At 43.1% G+C, this 16,912-nt stretch overlaps 1 protein-coding gene across 3 annotated transcripts in view; it reads right to left on the bottom strand.

The window, feature by feature from the left end:
* Positions 1 to 16,912, bottom strand: part of AMPH (amphiphysin) — a 90,265-nt gene that overhangs the window by 5,576 nt on the left and 67,777 nt on the right. For 2 of the 3 annotated variants that reach the window (XM_033166256.1, XM_033166257.1), the window contains 7 exons: positions 15,040 to 15,168; positions 14,047 to 14,154; positions 11,602 to 11,625; positions 9,880 to 9,903; positions 7,308 to 7,340; positions 4,791 to 4,841; positions 4,001 to 4,135 (listed from right to left, as the gene is read on the bottom strand). In XM_033166256.1, coding sequence (XP_033022147.1) covers positions 4,001 to 4,135; positions 4,791 to 4,841; positions 7,308 to 7,340; positions 9,880 to 9,903; positions 11,602 to 11,625; positions 14,047 to 14,154; positions 15,040 to 15,168 — 504 coding nt within the window. The remainder of the gene's footprint in view (positions 1 to 4,000; positions 4,136 to 4,790; positions 4,842 to 7,307; positions 7,341 to 9,879; positions 9,904 to 11,601; positions 11,626 to 14,046; positions 14,155 to 15,039; positions 15,169 to 16,912) is intronic. The other variant, XM_033166259.1, reaches the window with a different exon arrangement.

Below are 16,912 nucleotides of genomic sequence, written 5' to 3'. Positions count from 1 at the left end.
GAGGAGAAGCATGGATTTCAGCCTTGTAATGATGAGAATGGTGATGCAAGGATAATCCAAGCCACTACTATTTCACAATATTCTCAGAGTTGTTATCAATATATTAAAATGCTGATAATCATGAACTCTATATGGAACTAGTCACTATAATTGGTGCTCAAAGGATGCACCCTTTGCACCCAGAATCCAAATGCGTACCAAATTGGACCCCCAGAATCGCAAACCACCACTTTTTTCAAATGTAGAAACATGAATAATGTTGTATAGTCGTGTCTGACTCTTCGTGACCCCATGGACCAGAGCACGCCAGTCTTTAAAATGAACAGTAATGGGCCTCCCTGTACTCCACCGCCAGCCCTCGGCCTTTGGTGCCACTGGAACTTTTACTGCTTCTCTAAGAAGTGGAAGAATCACTTGTCAAAATGCAGTCTACGATTTAAGAGAGCTTTGGAGCCAAGGTGCGGGGCTGGGTAAATCAGTTTGTCAAAATATTGGCTGGGTTCTTTCTCAAGCAGGCCTGGGATCTGTGGATGCATTTAAATCCCGTGCTTCTTTGAAGATGATCATTAAATCCTGTGATCAATGGAGTGAGTCATTTGCTTATTTATTGAACTAGAGAGTGCCAGGTATATATTTCAACTTCCCCACTGAAATAATGGGATTTAAAATAGACTGTATTTTGGTTGAACTGTGGATTTTGGAAGAATTCTTAAAATAGCTGGTCAGCAAACAATTACAGTGCTCTTGAAGTACAGCTGTACAAGAGCCTGTAAAAGTGTTGTGTGTGAATGGCAAATATATTGTGTGGCTTATGAATTGTAGCGCCTATCAAAATCTAAACCTGGGGAGGGGGGGGAATTAAACCTGGATCGTGTTATTCCAAATCTCTACACCTTGGAAATGTGGCTTCGTAGACTTCAGTTAAAGCTAACTTAAGCTAATTTTCTCATAAAGGATTTCATATCCTAGCCAGAATATTCTATCCAGTCTTTATCATTTCAAAAAAACAATTTTTTTTCTAGCATTGCTTGTAGTTGCATCACAAACTCCAAACATGTCCAGATGCCAGGACAAATCAGCGGCTGAAAGCTGCATTTGTTGCTATGGAAACCTCTCACAGCATTATCCTGTTAAAATTTTAGTGTTATATAACCTTTTTCATATAATTAATTCTTTTGGCGCTGTCGCAGCTGAGGTTGGAATATCCTTATTTGCTTCCCAAGTGTGAGTTAGTTGCACAAATATATTTGTGAAAAGCTTTATAGTACAAGTGGCAACATCACATGCATGTATGAGCACATATATTTGAATAATGATCTACAGTGAGCAGGGCAAGGAAGCCCTCATTTCCTATGAAGAACAGAAAAGCATCTTTCTGAGACTGGAATTAGGTGTCATAGAAGCAAACGGATATAACTCCATTCCGGCACCTCTCAGGTGGGCACCATTGCCATTCTAAGAGAACAAGGGAGGTGTTCACAGTGAGTTCCAGCTCCTCTTTTTCTAGAAAAAATTGCACTGGTTCCTGGAAAGCTGCTGCTGGTCAGTGTAGACAATACTGAGGTAGATGGACCACTAGTCTGGCTTGGAACAAAGGCAACTTCCCATTAACCCACACGTGGCTGCCACAGAAAGCACCAACCCCGGAACTCATTTTCCTCTTCGAAATTAACCCATACAAAACACAGAATGCATCGCCTATCCAAGTCCTACTGCATTGGGTGGGAAATTAAGCAGTGCAGCAACACCACACCATCAGCCGTACTAACATTACTGGAGGAGAAAGGAGGGCACAGGGCTGCTGCTTTTGAAGGACACCATGTGGTCTCTATACATACCAAATTTTATCAAAGCCTGAACTATCCCCGCAAAGAGACCTTTCAGGCTCTCTGTTTAAAACTTCTGGAGACACTTGAATAGCCTTAAACTTAGCAACAAGTACAATTGCTGTATTTCAACAGTGTACTTACTTTCTAACCTCCTAAAACTACTCCCTGATCTTAATAGCTATACCAAATGAGCACTTTAAGGCTGGCAGGTTTGGGCTGGGTTTCTGTTTTCCAGAGAGAGAAACCGCTAGTTTCCTGGAAACACAAAAGAGTGCCACTGAGGCAACTGGGGATATAATGAAACACACCAGATGGACACTATGGAGTTCTGGTTCAGAGGTGCCCTTAAAAAAAACTTCCTCTGGTCCAGAGGTTTAGATTGTTCACATTTTAGGGGGGGACACACACAAGAAAACTTATATTTAGAGGGTAACAAGCTTTGTGGGATTGAAATAATCACATATTCTTTCCCTGCCTGCCCATGTCTCTATTTCTCCCCTTTCTCGGCTGTTTCTCTGGGTCTATCTTAGATTTTGTCTACCTTGGAGTAAGTACTGGGTATCTCTGTTTTCTGAAATGTGCCTTGCACATAAAAAAGGTAAAGGTAAAGGACCCCTGACAGTTAAGTCCAGTCGCGAACGACTCTGGGGTTGCGGCGCTCATCTCGCTTTACTGGCTGAGGGAGCCGACATTTGTCTGCAGACAGTTTTTCCGGGTCATGTGGCCAGCATGACTAAGCTGCTTCTGGTAAAACCAGAGCAGCGCACAGAAACACCATTTACCTTCCCGCCGGAGCGGTACCTATTTATCTACTTGCACTTTGACGTGCTTTTGAACTGCTAGGTTGGCAGGAGCAGGGACCGAGCAACGGGAGCTCACCCCATCGCAGGGATTCGAACCTCTGCCTTTCCGATCGGCAAGCCCTAGGCTCAGTGGTTTAGACCACAGCACCACCCGCGTCCCATGCACATAGATGGTGCTAAATAAATATATATCACTTATATTTCAGTCACTGTGTGATCCATAGGTGAACATGGAAGCTGTTAACACTGCAAAACTGTATCAGCTGATTATGCATTTTCTTTCTGTTCTATGTTTGGGAGTGTGCCATCTCTGATGGTGCAATGATCACATCATGAACATTTATGTGTGCACCAGCCCTGTGTGTGAGCAGCACCCATACGAAAGTTGTGTCGTGAGAGAATGCCAAGAAAAAACAATCGCATGGGGCTTTCTAGCATAAATTCATCCTCACAGCAGTGGTTTCCTCTTGCAGCAAAGCCAAGTGGAGGCATTGCAGCCCCCATATGAAATCTCCCCAAATGTCCATGCTGCAGTGCTCAGGTGGTTGATGCAACACCTGAAATCTCCTCATGACATGCAATGGTTCAAATCATGTATATGGTCTCCATATTAGCCACTGCCCAAGATGTACAGATGGGGATGCAGACAAGCATCTGGATCTGCACAGTGACACAAAGGCATCCAACGCCATCAATCCGGACACCTGGGGGCCACGTTCCTGCCTCTCTCCACCTGGCCCAGGGTGGGGCCTGACGGACTTCATAAGAACTGCTGCTGCTACTACTGCTGCCCAGCAAGGACTAGGGTATTTTGGGGGAATTTTGTCGGGAGTTTTTGCTGTTATTGACATTAATTTTTTGTATCTTTATTTTTATGTGGAAATTGTTCAACTTGGTTGTGTAGTTTTTGACGTGTTCTATTTATTTTTATGACTGCTTTGCTATGTTTGTAACTATGTAAATCTTTTTCATATTGTAAGCCACCTTGAGCATTGTTTTTTAATGCCAAATGCAAACAATATATACAACACCTATCTATCTTATGCCGCAGATATGAAAGCGCACCCTCTCTCTGGGACCCCTAGCCACATACAACCCTCTCAGATTCAAGTCACCCATTTTACAAGTCACTTGCCCAAGAGGAGATCCACTGAGAGCCCAAACTGAGGATGGGATTTGAACTTTGGTCTCCCCGAGTCCAGGGCCCCGGTGGAAACTGCCCCTTCTGTCGAACCTAGACTCTTGCATTAAGCAGCTCTAAAGCCCAAGAAAGGTGAAAATGGAGAAGGCGGGATGAAATGTGATGCGTACACACGTGGCAGTGCTCTTTGGGCGAGTGTGAGGGCACCTGAAGTACCGGTCACTCACCACAGCGTCAGCCGCTGGCTCAGCAGCCTCTGCAGGCTGGGCTTCTGCCTCCGGTTCAGAGGCAGCCACCTCTGGGGCACTCGGGGCTTCCTCTGCTTGGGGCTGTGAAGGTGGAGTTTCTTCTTCTGTCTCAGCCTTCAGTTATTGAATTCGGGATTTGATGGGGAGTTTTGTTTTTTGAAAGGTAGATAACAAACGACACGCATTAAAGAATGCCGGGCATTGTGGGACCGGGATCAGTACAGTACCAGAAATCCTCATTACGGTAAGATGCCCCAAAAGTCTGAGAACGAACGGGAAGGAATAACTTGCGCTTCATTTCCCCATAAGTCTGGCTCTCTTCCAAAGGCAGGAGGAGATGCACACTGTTCACCTGTTCTCTCCCCACGTTGGTTGAGCAGAGAGACAAGCTTTAAAAGAGGATTTGACAAGTTCGTGGAGGGAAAGGCTACTAACCCTGCTGGCTCATAATTTGTTGTTGCACATTTTACCTATATTGTGTTTGGGCACACAGAGTCCAGCACACCATGTGCTTCTTCCGAAAGCAGGACCTGCCAAGACTCTTTCCACAAGCCACGCAACAAAGTCTGCTTGGTTAGCCCATGTTCTTCATGTTCCATACTCCAGGAGGAGGGAACGAAAATGGGAAAAGACCAACATGTTTTTTTTAAAAAAAAAACAACAACCAGTGAATGCGAGTCAATGGAGCAGAAGGCCTCACAAGTAACAGAGGAGAACAAAAAGAACTGAAACGCCCATTTTAACAAACGACACAAAACCAACAACTTACCAAGTTGTCCATCACATTCTGGCTTGCTTGCATTGAGAATAGGGAAGTATCCTAAGGATATAGGCAGGAAAAGGGTACACAGAGAATTAAGGATAAGCTTGTAAATTGTACCAGAATCCAATTGTGTATGACAAAATGATCATCTTACATTAATTTGTTTGTTTATAACTGCTTAGTATGCCACTCTTCTATCCAAAGGTCCCCAAAGCAGAACACAGTTTTCTTTTGCCTATCTGTTTTATTTAATTTTTTTTCCACTCCACAGCCTTCAGACTGAATTTTAGAAGTCCACTTGATTTCCCCCCACGTTGCATGTTGTAAGATGGCCATTGTTTAAAGATGGAAGTCAAAACAGCTTTGGGATCAAGTAGCCTTTCTAAGATTGAATTGGGACTGTAATCTGCAAAAACCTTTGCTTCATCAGTCTATATAAAATCAAGTGGGTTTTTATGACCAAATGTTTCATTCTTAGACTTGCAAATTATTAGACTCCATTAAAAATTATTTCTATCCAGAACATTTATATTATTAACCTGATGGGTTTCATTCAATTCCTTTTGTATGTTGGATATGAATATGGATGCCATATAAAATAGATTATATTTTGTTTACTAGCATTTGTAAGTTGCTTTTTTTCATTTTACAGGGTGTTTGTGAAACCATTTCCCTGTCAAAACCCACCATATAGGATCCCACATGACATTTGCTATTGATTTCAATAGAGCCATATATCATCCTTGGCTGGATTTAATCAAGTTTTGTTTGTTATCAACTTCAATTAATACTGAGACAATACTAAATGCTCCTGAAGATTTTATATTACTTCTGGGTAATAGGGGTTTTCTTCAATAGCTACTTCCTTATATGAATGCAAGGAGTATATTTCAGTTCTGTTATTGCACTCATCTTTGATGCATATTTGTATGTTCAGGATAGCTCCATTCACAGACAAGTTCTGATATGAAAAGACACAACGACATCATAGCAAGAGGAAAGCTAGCCTGGCCTTGTGTTTCATCTGTTGCAAGCCTCTTTGAAGATGGTGTGGTTGAAAAGTAGGTTATAAAACTTTACTAGCTGGTAAAAAATGAGAGGAGGAGCAGCAGTTTGGATTTGATATCCCGCTTTTCACTACCCGAAGGAGTCTCAAAGCGGCTAACATTCTCCTTTCCCTTCCTCCACCACCACAAACACTCTGTGAGGTGAGTGGGGCTGAGAGACTTCAAAGAAGTGTGACTAGCCCAAGGTCACCCAGCAGCTGCATGTGGAGGAGTGGAGATGCGAACCTGGTTCCCCAGATTATGAGACTACCGCTCTTAACCACTACACCACACTGATAAAAAATGAGACTCGGTAGTTTAGTGGATTTGATGCGAGATGGCAAACTTCAAACCACTTTTCTTTTGCAAGCAGTTTTATGACCATAGCCGTGCTAATTAACATTCCTACAGCAAAGAAGGTGTGGGAAAACTGATGAAAATGTTAAATACCTGCCTTTTGAATGTGATTTAATCCAGTAATTACTAGATTTTTAGATTGCTGTTCAGACAAAAAATGGATTCCATGGCATTGTATTAGAGGCATAAATAAAAAATTATTCGTGCTGAATGCAATACAGTAAAACAACAAGCTCCATACAAACAGCACAGAACCAACAAAGCTCTGAAACTAAAGCAGGCCACATGCCAGGCGGAAGCAAGTTTGAAAGGAAGCTACTAGCCAAACACATTTTCAAACAAATACCCAAGCCAACTGCCAGAAGCGAGGTCCAACAGCAGGTCAGTAATAACTCAGATGGTATCAGTGAAGTTAACTCTTTATTCAAGAAAGAAAACAGCTCAGGAGGCCAGGCCTTGTGAGCACAGCAACTCTTCCTGGTCGATATTCCCCAATGAGGCAGTTGTGGGGACCAAAGGTCTTCCCACATTTCCCCGTGTCTCCTCCTCCACCGGGTCCTTCCCAAGCAATCTGAGACACCATCACCTTGTCTGTCTCTGCTCCGCCCTCTTCATATTTCTCCTGGGCCTGGGAGACCAGTGGGGAAGGGAGCTGGTCACAGCAGGAGGGAGAGACTCCCTGGCTTCTTCAGCAGCCTGTCTCAACTCTGCCTCTTGTCTCCCCTCCTCTCCAGTCTCTGCTCCTGCACTGCTCTCTGCCCCAGCCTCTTCCTGCTCACTCAACCCTGTTGCCTCTTCAGCTTCCGACGCTTCCTCCTCCCAGTCTGCTCTCTCTTCTCCCTCTGACCCCTCCTCGTCATCCCACCACCAATCCCTGGCTCTGAGCCTTCTTCCCTTGGGGGGGCTCCCCAACTGGTGCCTCCCACCACCCCTCAGCATCCAGCCAGTCCATGACCAACCTATTTACAATCTATATTTGCATTAGCTTTATGGCACTGAGCATGATATTGCTAACCTGAAAATAGTACATTATACATCTTTCATCCCATTGCTCCCAAATTCCAGTCCTCTTTCTGGTCTCAAGAGGACATGCTCTCTTTTAAACTATGTGACTTCTTACCTGTGTGAATCCATTAAAGGCGCTGCTGGATGCCTGAGCAGAATTGGAAATCAGAACAAAACGGTTGTTAGTCTTGCATTCAGATCAAAAAGGAGTAAATAATGTTTTACAAACTCTTGCTTGCACATTACAAAAAGCACAATTTAAAAAAAAATCAAAAACATAAAAAGTGACGGGAAAGAGTGACACTTCTGACAAGCAGTATGAAGCTATGTTAAATGGCATAAAAAATAAGAAAAAGAAAAGAATAGTGATTCACATTAAAGAGTTTGAAAAGACTGGAGGTTCATGTATCATATTAGAAAACACACAATTCAGAAATAACGAGACATGGTAAAATCAGATGGTGTGTTCAAGAGCCAACCTCTTTCTGGTCAGCCTAGTAGAACTATGTGGTTGAACTTTGCCAAATTTGGCATGTTCATATGATCATTAAGTTAGCAAAAGAGGGCAAGCGGGGGGGAACATAAAAGAAGGACTGTCCATAAAACACAAGGTTATATATATGTATATATGACCTAAGGAACTCTCATTTCTAGACTATGCTACACACTGGGGTAGGTACCTCTTCTTTATCAGCCTCTATTTCCTGGTACAACAATCCATATCTCCGGTTAGCAATTTCATCTTCAGATAAATCTGAGCTGTTGGTCTCATTTTCTTTGGGACTAGTTGAGCTCTCGGTGCTAGCATTTCTGGAATTTCCCATTTGGAACAGGACCATAGGCCTACCTATCTCCTTGCTTGTTCCACAGCTGCTAACATTTGCCTGTTCCCCAGATGTTCCTTGCTTTAAAGGTGCCTCCTGATTCTGATGACTTGGTGTTACACCCACAGCTCCCCAGGAGTTATCTATACCTCCCAAATCTTGCGTAGACCACTTATCATTAAAACTTGGCCAGGAAATCTCCACATTTCCATCCACGGTGTCTTGTTTGGGAGGAAAGGGCCAGTCATCAAACCCATTTGTCTCGCTAGAAAACCCCCAGGAATCAGTATTAACTGTTGGATCCCAATTGGCTTGCCAGGGATCTGTTTCCAATGCTTCAGGGCAACTAACATTACTATTAAGTTCTTCAGCCACACAAAATGCTTCCCTGTCTACAAATTTATCTTCCACATCACCTAGCCAAGAATTATCGAGGTTTGCACCAGCTGCGTCAGCAGAGCCAGGCTGCAGAACCATCTCCTTCTCAGAGGGCATCAGGGTAGCTTGACATTCACCAGTCATATGACTCTTTTGAGGGCTGCTGCTATGGTCTTCAATCTCTTTATTGGGCTCTTCTGCACCATATAACTCATCACCACATACAGGATTTCCAACCTCTGCAGTAGATTTGTCTCTGACTTCTAGGTCAGCCAATCCCGTAATACCTGCCATTTCTCTTTCCTGTGTGCATTTGGTGGCTGTATTCCCAGAAAGTGGTAAGCCATCCACACACTCTCTTCCCTGATCCCGATTCCAGGGACCGAAACCATTTTCAGGTTCAGACCCACTATATTCTACAGATTTACCGTCACTCACCTCACATCCCAACCCTAAGTTCACTACATCCTTAGCATCTCCTTTTCTTGTCCCTGGAAGCAGAGCATCCCCATTAAATTCTAGGCCAAATTCCTGAAGGTAACTACCAGCGCTTGTCTCTCCTTGCCCATTATTATGTTCTGAACCCCCGATAGACTCTATCTCAGTGCCTTTTAGGGTTTCATGGTCTCCTAAGGCCTCATGATGTCCTATTTCAGTGTAGCCTTTATCTCTCTCTTCAAACTCCTCTGTGTAGTCTAGTTTCTTGAGGCTAACATCTCCGGTTTCTACCTTTTCACATGGCTCCACATTTGCCCACAAAGACTCTTCCGTTTCCTGCTTCTCTTCTTCTGACTTTGCCACATTAAACGGGTCTCCATCCAAAAAGCTACCAGTTCCCACTGCAGGCCTCTCAGCCAAAGTTTCGCTCACTAAGGGCTTGTTAGGCTCCACCAAATCTGCGCCACTGTCTGCAACGTTACTAGTGTCCAAGTACGGTTCCGGGAAAGTGGTTTGGTTTTCATCTACGGAAGCCGTCCAAGATGCACCATCCTCTTGCTCGCCTACTGCAGGCCAAGTAGTAGTAGCCAGTGCAACAGATGATGCTGTTGAGGTTTGCTCTGCCTCAGGGAAAGGCAAAGGAAGACCTGCAGCTCTTTCCTGGCTCTCACTGGCTGTACTACCATCTAGGCCCAAGTTGAGCGAACCTAGATCAGTTTGGGGTTTGTTAACATCTTCTGTTGACCAACTGTTTGGGTTTTCCTCCATGACCAGGTTACACAAGGAAAGACTTTTTGAAGAATCAGGCTTTAGGCAGACAAAAGCAAAGAAAAAAAACAAGATGAAAAAGATAACGGTGGTCTTGATGAGAAAACACAAAATTCAGTATTTTACTACGGCAACTTTAGTTTAGAAATGAAATGCGACTACTAAATTAAGGAATTTAAGCACAGCTTGCAATGTTTGTGGGAGAAACATATATTTGGAGACAGTAGCTATCTATCTAAAGAGAAGCTTTGGCAGGTGAAAGAGAGAAGTTCTGCTTACCGGCTGCACCAGTTCATTGCTTGTCTGTACAGAAGAAAACCAAATCAATAAAACTAGGACTGAGTGACTGTCCTTCTGGTTCTGTGTTATGCCACACTTCCCATGGCAGCCATTTTGTGTTATGCCATGCCCACTGCATGGTAGCCATTTTATGAGTGACACCCCCAGCACTGTCTCAAAATTCAAAATGTGCCCACTAATCCAAATTGTTTGCCAGCCCCTGCCACATGGCATAGCAATGATAGGAACTGCTGCCATGCACCTGATGCAGCCTATTTGTAGGTGATCAGGGTCCTCAACAATATTGGGGGTTCCCTAGAAGGAGTTCGGCAACTTTTTGGGTATCCAACTTTTTACTTTTTGAAATATGGCACCCCTAATATAGCAGAGCACACCTGGTTTGAGTCAAGCCCCATTCCATCCCGAATCTCACTGGGTAACCCAAACCAATTTTTATATCTCAGCCTCACAGGACTTTTTTTTTTTTTTTTTTTGGAGGATAAAATGAAATCATTCTGAGTATTTTCTCACGAGAAGCTTCAAGAGAAAAATTTCACTTCCCACGATGTACACCACATTTCATGCCACATTCCATGCCAGTAATTACCATCCTAACCATATAAAGAGACCAGTTTTATACAGTCATATCCATGCACTACAACTAAATTTGAATAGGTCCACATGGTTGTGATTTGTAACACTAGAGAAACTAAGACAAATTTTCCTTGGTAAAGAAGGTTCATTCAGAATTGTTCAAAGCCAAGACTTAAATAAGTCCAAGAAAATAATCAGACTGAGTTTCAGATTCTACAGCACTCATATGGCCAAAGTAATCCCTGCATTTACTGCAACTGAAGAGAAAGTCCCCGGGGGGAGGGGGGGAGATGACACACAAAATGGTAGGGAGCCTCAGTTCCCGCCCACCACCTAGTTTTTCTGGTCCCCCTCCTATTTGTTTCTGAAAAATTGGGGAGAGGGAGGAATGGGAGGAAAATGAGAAAAAAACAGGATTTTCTCTCGGTCCCAGTCCCCCCCTTAACATCACTGGAAAGTTATTAACCTTTCCAAAACAATTCTGGAGAAATGGTTTCCTTTTTTAAGCAGGTGAACACACAGGGATGCTTTCCTTTCCCTAGTAAAGAATACTACACGTTTGCTACCATAGACCAATTACAGACATCTCATCCCACTATGGAAAGAAAATTTCAAAGCTTCTGGGTATATAAAAATGCGGGCACAGAAAACCTCTCGGGAAGATCCAACATCACATCAGCAGGTCTAGAAGAACTCTTCCTTCCTCCCTTCCTCCTGCCCTTCAGTCTCCTCCAAAGGCCCCCCCAAAGTCCTCTGGAGAAGATTTGGGGTGCAAACAAGGAGGCGGAGGCAGCAGTGGGGAGGGGGAAAGGTAAGTGCTATTTGTGCAAGCAAAAGTCCATTGTTCAAGCAGGACACCACAGCAGGATGTCACCCTTGGTCTTTCCTCCTCAAATCTAACAACATTCTTATTTCAGATAACTGCATTTTCGCCCAGTCATCCTGGTACTCGTTTATTTCCCCTCCTCTGTCTCCCTCTACTGTCAAAATTTAGACTACAAACTCCTCAGGGCTGAAGCCCATCCTTTCTTCTCATGCCGATACATCAAACGCCTTGCATACTAATGGCGCCATAGAAAACGAACAACAATAAAAAGACAACATACAAAGATAAAGAAAACACCTTACCGTCCATAAATCCCAGGGTAGCGTCTGAGAACAGGGGAAAGAAGGACAGTGTTGAAAACCTCATTTGTACACCCTGTTATGTGCTGCAAAGCATAATTAGACAGTAGCATGGTTATTCATGTGCTCCATAGAGTTCGGCACAGCATTCTCTTATGGGAGGGGGCAGTGTGTTTGTAAGGCATTTCACAAATTTCTATTTGCTTGGGTCACAGAGTTCAGAGCACCAGGGAAAACAGATTCAGACTCTACTTTTAAGGAATAATTCTGCGCAAGTGAACCTGCTCAAAGCCCTACGGGAATAGTCACCGCTCAAGAGGTCAACTGCAGAACTTAGTGCCAGTTCATAATGTTACATTTTAAGGTGTACGCCAAGATGTTTCAAGCATTGACCAAAAATGTAATACAATTAGCACCCCATTACCACATGCTGGAGCACACAGACACACCACAGGAGCTATGATCAACAGCAGGGCAGCTGTACAATAATGCTGTATTGTGTTATGTGCGAAATGATCCTCAATCCTTAGTATACGGGGCTTCTCAAAGATCAAAAACAGGATTTCAACAGGGAACAACATATTGCCACAGCAAATTATTTATGCCTGATTGATTGATTGATTGATTGTCTATTTCCAAATTTGCAGGACTGCATAGGTATGTTGAGACGCACAAGGGAAGCACAAGCAAATCCTGTAATTGATTGGCAGAATTGCCAACTACTAGAGGTGCCACGTAAGACCCGTTCTGCAATTGTTAAGACCTCAGTTGTTTAGTGTGGCAGCTCCTACACTTTGGGGACTCCTTGCCTACTGAGATCAAGCAGGTGCCATCACTCTATTCTTTTTGGTGCCTGCTAAAAACATTCCTGTTTAGACAAGCCTACCCAGATGCTTCAAAAGCTGGGGCAATTTTAATCTGTTTTTAGTAGTATTTCAACTTTTGTATTCTTAAAGTAGGGTTGTCAGTTTTTCTCAATATTACTGTTTTTATCTTTTTGTAAACTGCTTTGAGGGTTTTTTTTTTTACAATCCAGAGGTGTATAAAACGTTATGAAATAAACAAATAAATTATGATATAGTCTATTCCATTTCCTTTATGTACTAAAAACCTGCCTGCCTACACAACTGTACTATCAGGCAGAAGCTTCTCTTTGCAGTTTGTTGCAAAGCATCCCAAGTTGATTTTCAGTTTCTTAAAATAGTCCTTCACTGACTCACAAGCAAAACGGCAACTTGGATCACGTCAAACAATTTTCTGATGTGCAAAAAAGGGCAATACAGTACAATAAATTTTGACTTGTTCAGGCTTCTCAAGTTCAAGGCCTTCGATTTCTCCTCCTCTGCTCATGCATCTTATGTAAATAGCTCCTCTATATAGCCTGAGCCTGCCTAGGATTCTCTTAAGGACAGTCTCTTCCTGTCTGCTCCTTAAGATCTTCAGGGGAGATTCTTCTCCTCTGCGTCCCAATGGAAGTGGAGGAGCCGGTGATCGTTTTGTAGGAGAGCGGGCCTTCTTTGTGACTTTGTCTAAACTACAGGTAACAAATTTGTTCTTCAGGAATTTCGGTAACTGTTTTCCAAAGCCATCTCCATGCGCAGAGATTTACATCTTTTAAAATACAATGCATCATGTCCATCCTCTGCACTTCATAAGGATGAAAATGTGTTTGAAAAATATGAGGCACTCAGCTGTCAAATGCACTTTAATCAATATCTGTCTGTCAACTCCTGTGAATGTCCAACTGTTTGAGGAGGAGTTCTAATGCTCCAATAACAGACAAGATTATTAGGGGAACTGGAAAATCAGCACTGGAGTTTACTTCAAACTCTCTGTCAAAGACTAAAGACATACTGGAAAACAGGAGAAATTTTTTTTTTTTTGGTCAGGAGAAGGGAACAGCGGCAAAATAGCAAGCAAAATAGCACATTCCTGTCTCAGGAATATGAAGTTCTGGTATTGTAAAGCTGTTTAAATACAGAAGAGTATTAAACACAGAAGAGTTTTGTAGAAAATCAGATGGATCATTTTTACTAGGAATAATATAGACCTATCCACACGGACAGAGAAATACAGTAGTAACACTCATTTCATTTCAATTATTCTTCATCGTGAGATCTGCAAAGTAGCTACGGCAAATTGACGTTGTCATGAAGTACAGTCAGAAAGATCTGCGAACATGCAGTCTGCATATTCCTTTAGAGATCATTCTAAGACGCAGTTTATATGCTATCCAGAGGAGCACAATTGCTCCCACATCATTGCTGCTCCCTTGCCACACCCGGTCTCTGCCCATAAGTTTGGGGCAGATTGCATGGTTGCATATTTCCTGAATTCCACACTTTCTTGGTGCCTTCATGGAACTGTAGTGCATGTACAACCCTGATTATGGGGTGGGTGACTTCATAACTGTACATATTTTAAAAACATTTCACACAAAAAACCTACCTGAGACATTGGTGAATGGGTTACCACAGTAGCTGCCGCATCTGGTTTAAACGGATCAAAGTCTAGGTCTAACAAAGACTCTTCTTTTTTAGCTTCAGGAACTTCATTCTGTTAGGGAGGGGGAAAACACTGAACAACCACATCTTTACAAAAAAATTTTTTAATTAAAACACATTTATTCAAAAGTTACACTTCAGCTTTGTCCACTGCCATAATACGACAGAACAATTACCGAAGCATCAAACCCTCAACCACCTCTTTATTAACTATGCTTTATTGCCACCTCTCCCTCAAATGCAAGTTTATCACTTGCATTTACAAACTGCTTTTCTATGAAAAGTATCCACAATAATGAAGATTATGTAAAACAGAACTGACAATATAAGGAACTTAGCATGTTTGACTGTGGGCTGATCCACACTTGCCTTTCCTCCGCTCTTTCCACACTTTAAAGCTCCGTGTCCAAGTGCCCCATTTTTCACCCCAGAGCTTTCTCTGCAAAAACCTGCTCTTTAGTGCTCTATTGGAGCAAACAGCAGTCTGTGGAAAAACAGAATTGATGTTTGCTCCAGTTGAGCACTAAAGAGCAGATTTTCATGGGGAAAGCTCTGGGGCAACAAATAACATGCTCAGATACGGAGCTTGTGCCTGGAAAGAGCAGAGTAAAAAGTAAGTGTGGCTAAGTCCTGAGGTCAAATACTTTTTTTGAGCGCCTGAAGAGGCTCTTGGGGGCTTTTAATCAATACTTATCTTTCCTGTTACACAGATGCTATGAAATCAACTCTGCAACCACTCCCAATCAGATCTAGAGGGCCCACAGGTTCTCCATCAGCCAAGAAACACACAGATCAACTCATTAACTCACAGCCTCAGGATTGTTGTAGGGATAAACAGGGACTATCCCAGAGACTATAACTGGGAGAGGTGTCCTGAAGCTGTTAAGGAACAGCTTTTGTCAAAAGGCTGGAGCAACCTATTGAGGCCCTGACTCACCTGTGAAGGAGTTGTCACATTTATTTCTGGAACAAAATTGTCATCAAATAAGCTGATGATATTCTCCTGCTGCAGTTCTTTTGTTGGTGTGAGTTTAGGTAGCGGTGGAACTGGGGGTCCTTTCCTCAGCTAAATAAAAAAAACAATCACTTTAGGAAGTGTAATCTTTAAGGCAAAGATTCAGATAATTTGTGGCAGGGATAAAATATACACAAATCTGTCAACATTTCAAGCCTGGGACTGATCAGCCCTGCATCACTTTGACTTTAAGACACCACCAAATATTCTAAAACCAAGTAGGCAAGGGGGCACCAAATTTTTGAATTGCACAGGGCACTGCTGAAACTTGATAGTTCCAAGCCCACCACTGGGAAGTAGTACTGTAGGCAGAATCAATGAAAATCACCTCCCACTTTCCATTTGCAGAAGGCCCTGCAAAACTGAAGGCCTTTGCATTCATGGAATGGGCCCTTCCACAGACAAGAGGGCACTGTTGGAGCCCACTTCTTGATTTTCTACATCAGGAATGAATTGCCCATGGCCCCTCCAAATGCCATTGGAATCTCCAACCAAGGTGGTCAGTGGTCAGAAATGATGGAAGTTGCAGTCCAGCAACATCTGGAGGACCCATTCTCATCGCTGTTCTACACGCCACCCAGTATGATCATTCAGTGTAGAAAAATACACTAATCTCCAAGTAACTGAACACATGACGTGACAATATACTTCTTTAAAGCGTATCTAAAGGCATCAAAATCCTGCAAAAATATTAATGCTTGAGGGTGACAGCCTCTAAACTGTAAAATAATGACCAATCAAAGTCAATGGAAATGTTTGACGCTAGGAGACGAAAACAACGCTAGCATATTTTGCATACTCTCTAGATCTGTGCAGGTCAGAACACTATTATAAATTCCAGCTGGTTGTCCGTGCTCGAGCCAGCATCTCTCCAGCTGCAGTGAGCATGCTGTGCTGACACATTTCTTACAAAGTAGCGGAGAGCCACTGACAAAAGAAATCAAATCACATTTACCCTGCAGGAAAGGAAATTATATTCTTTTTATACCAGGAGGATAAAAATAGACATTGTAAATCCACTGTTTGGATTGAAGCCAGATGGAGTTGGCAGCCTTCAGACGTTTCACCATAGTAATTGTAATGGGCTAACAGCCCTTTTCTTTGTACTGCGATTGAAACGTTTTAGATTTCCTTTGATTTAAGAAAATGAATAAATACCCCCCCAAAAGTAACCAGATGTCAGTTGGCACATTGCAGTATGGAGGGCTAAGAAAGAGGTGGGCAGATCTCACTATCTCCTCTCCTTTTGACCATCCCTCACTGCTGCCAGCACAACCATGCCAACTTCTTTTCCTTCCTGTTTAGGCAGGGCAATTTTTCCCAAAATGGTGCCGGTGTCATCATGAGGCTTCTCTGGAGCACCAACACCAGCACCTTGCTCCAGATGGTGCTGTCCCAGAGAAACCTTATCTGGTCATCTAGGAACACTGGTCCCATCCAAAAGGTTCTTCCCTGACCAGCAAAGGAAGTGGAAGAGCAAAGGGTCAACAAAAATAGCTACCACCAGTTGGGGGCTGAGGATGGGGGAAAAATGGAGGACAAAGGTGGGTAGGTGATGGGAGTCAGATTTCTAACTCTCATTTAAGGAAGGGATAAGAAGACAAGGGCTGCTTCTGGATCCTCCTCTCCACACCAATATTTAGGTTCTAGTCATTCTGATGGAAATTAGGTAAAGGTAAAGGGACCCCTGACCATTAGGTCCAGTCGTGTCCGACTCTGGGATTGCAGCACTCATCTCGCGTTACTGGCCAAGGGAGCCGGTGTACAGCTTCCGGGTCATGTGGCCAGCATGACT

This window comes from Lacerta agilis, chromosome 12 (assembly GCF_009819535.1).
Source record: "Lacerta agilis isolate rLacAgi1 chromosome 12, rLacAgi1.pri, whole genome shotgun sequence".
Taxonomy (NCBI): domain Eukaryota; kingdom Metazoa; phylum Chordata; class Lepidosauria; order Squamata; family Lacertidae; genus Lacerta; species Lacerta agilis.
Note: the sequence above shows the minus strand (reverse complement) of the source record. Positions and strands in the feature narration are given on the sequence as shown.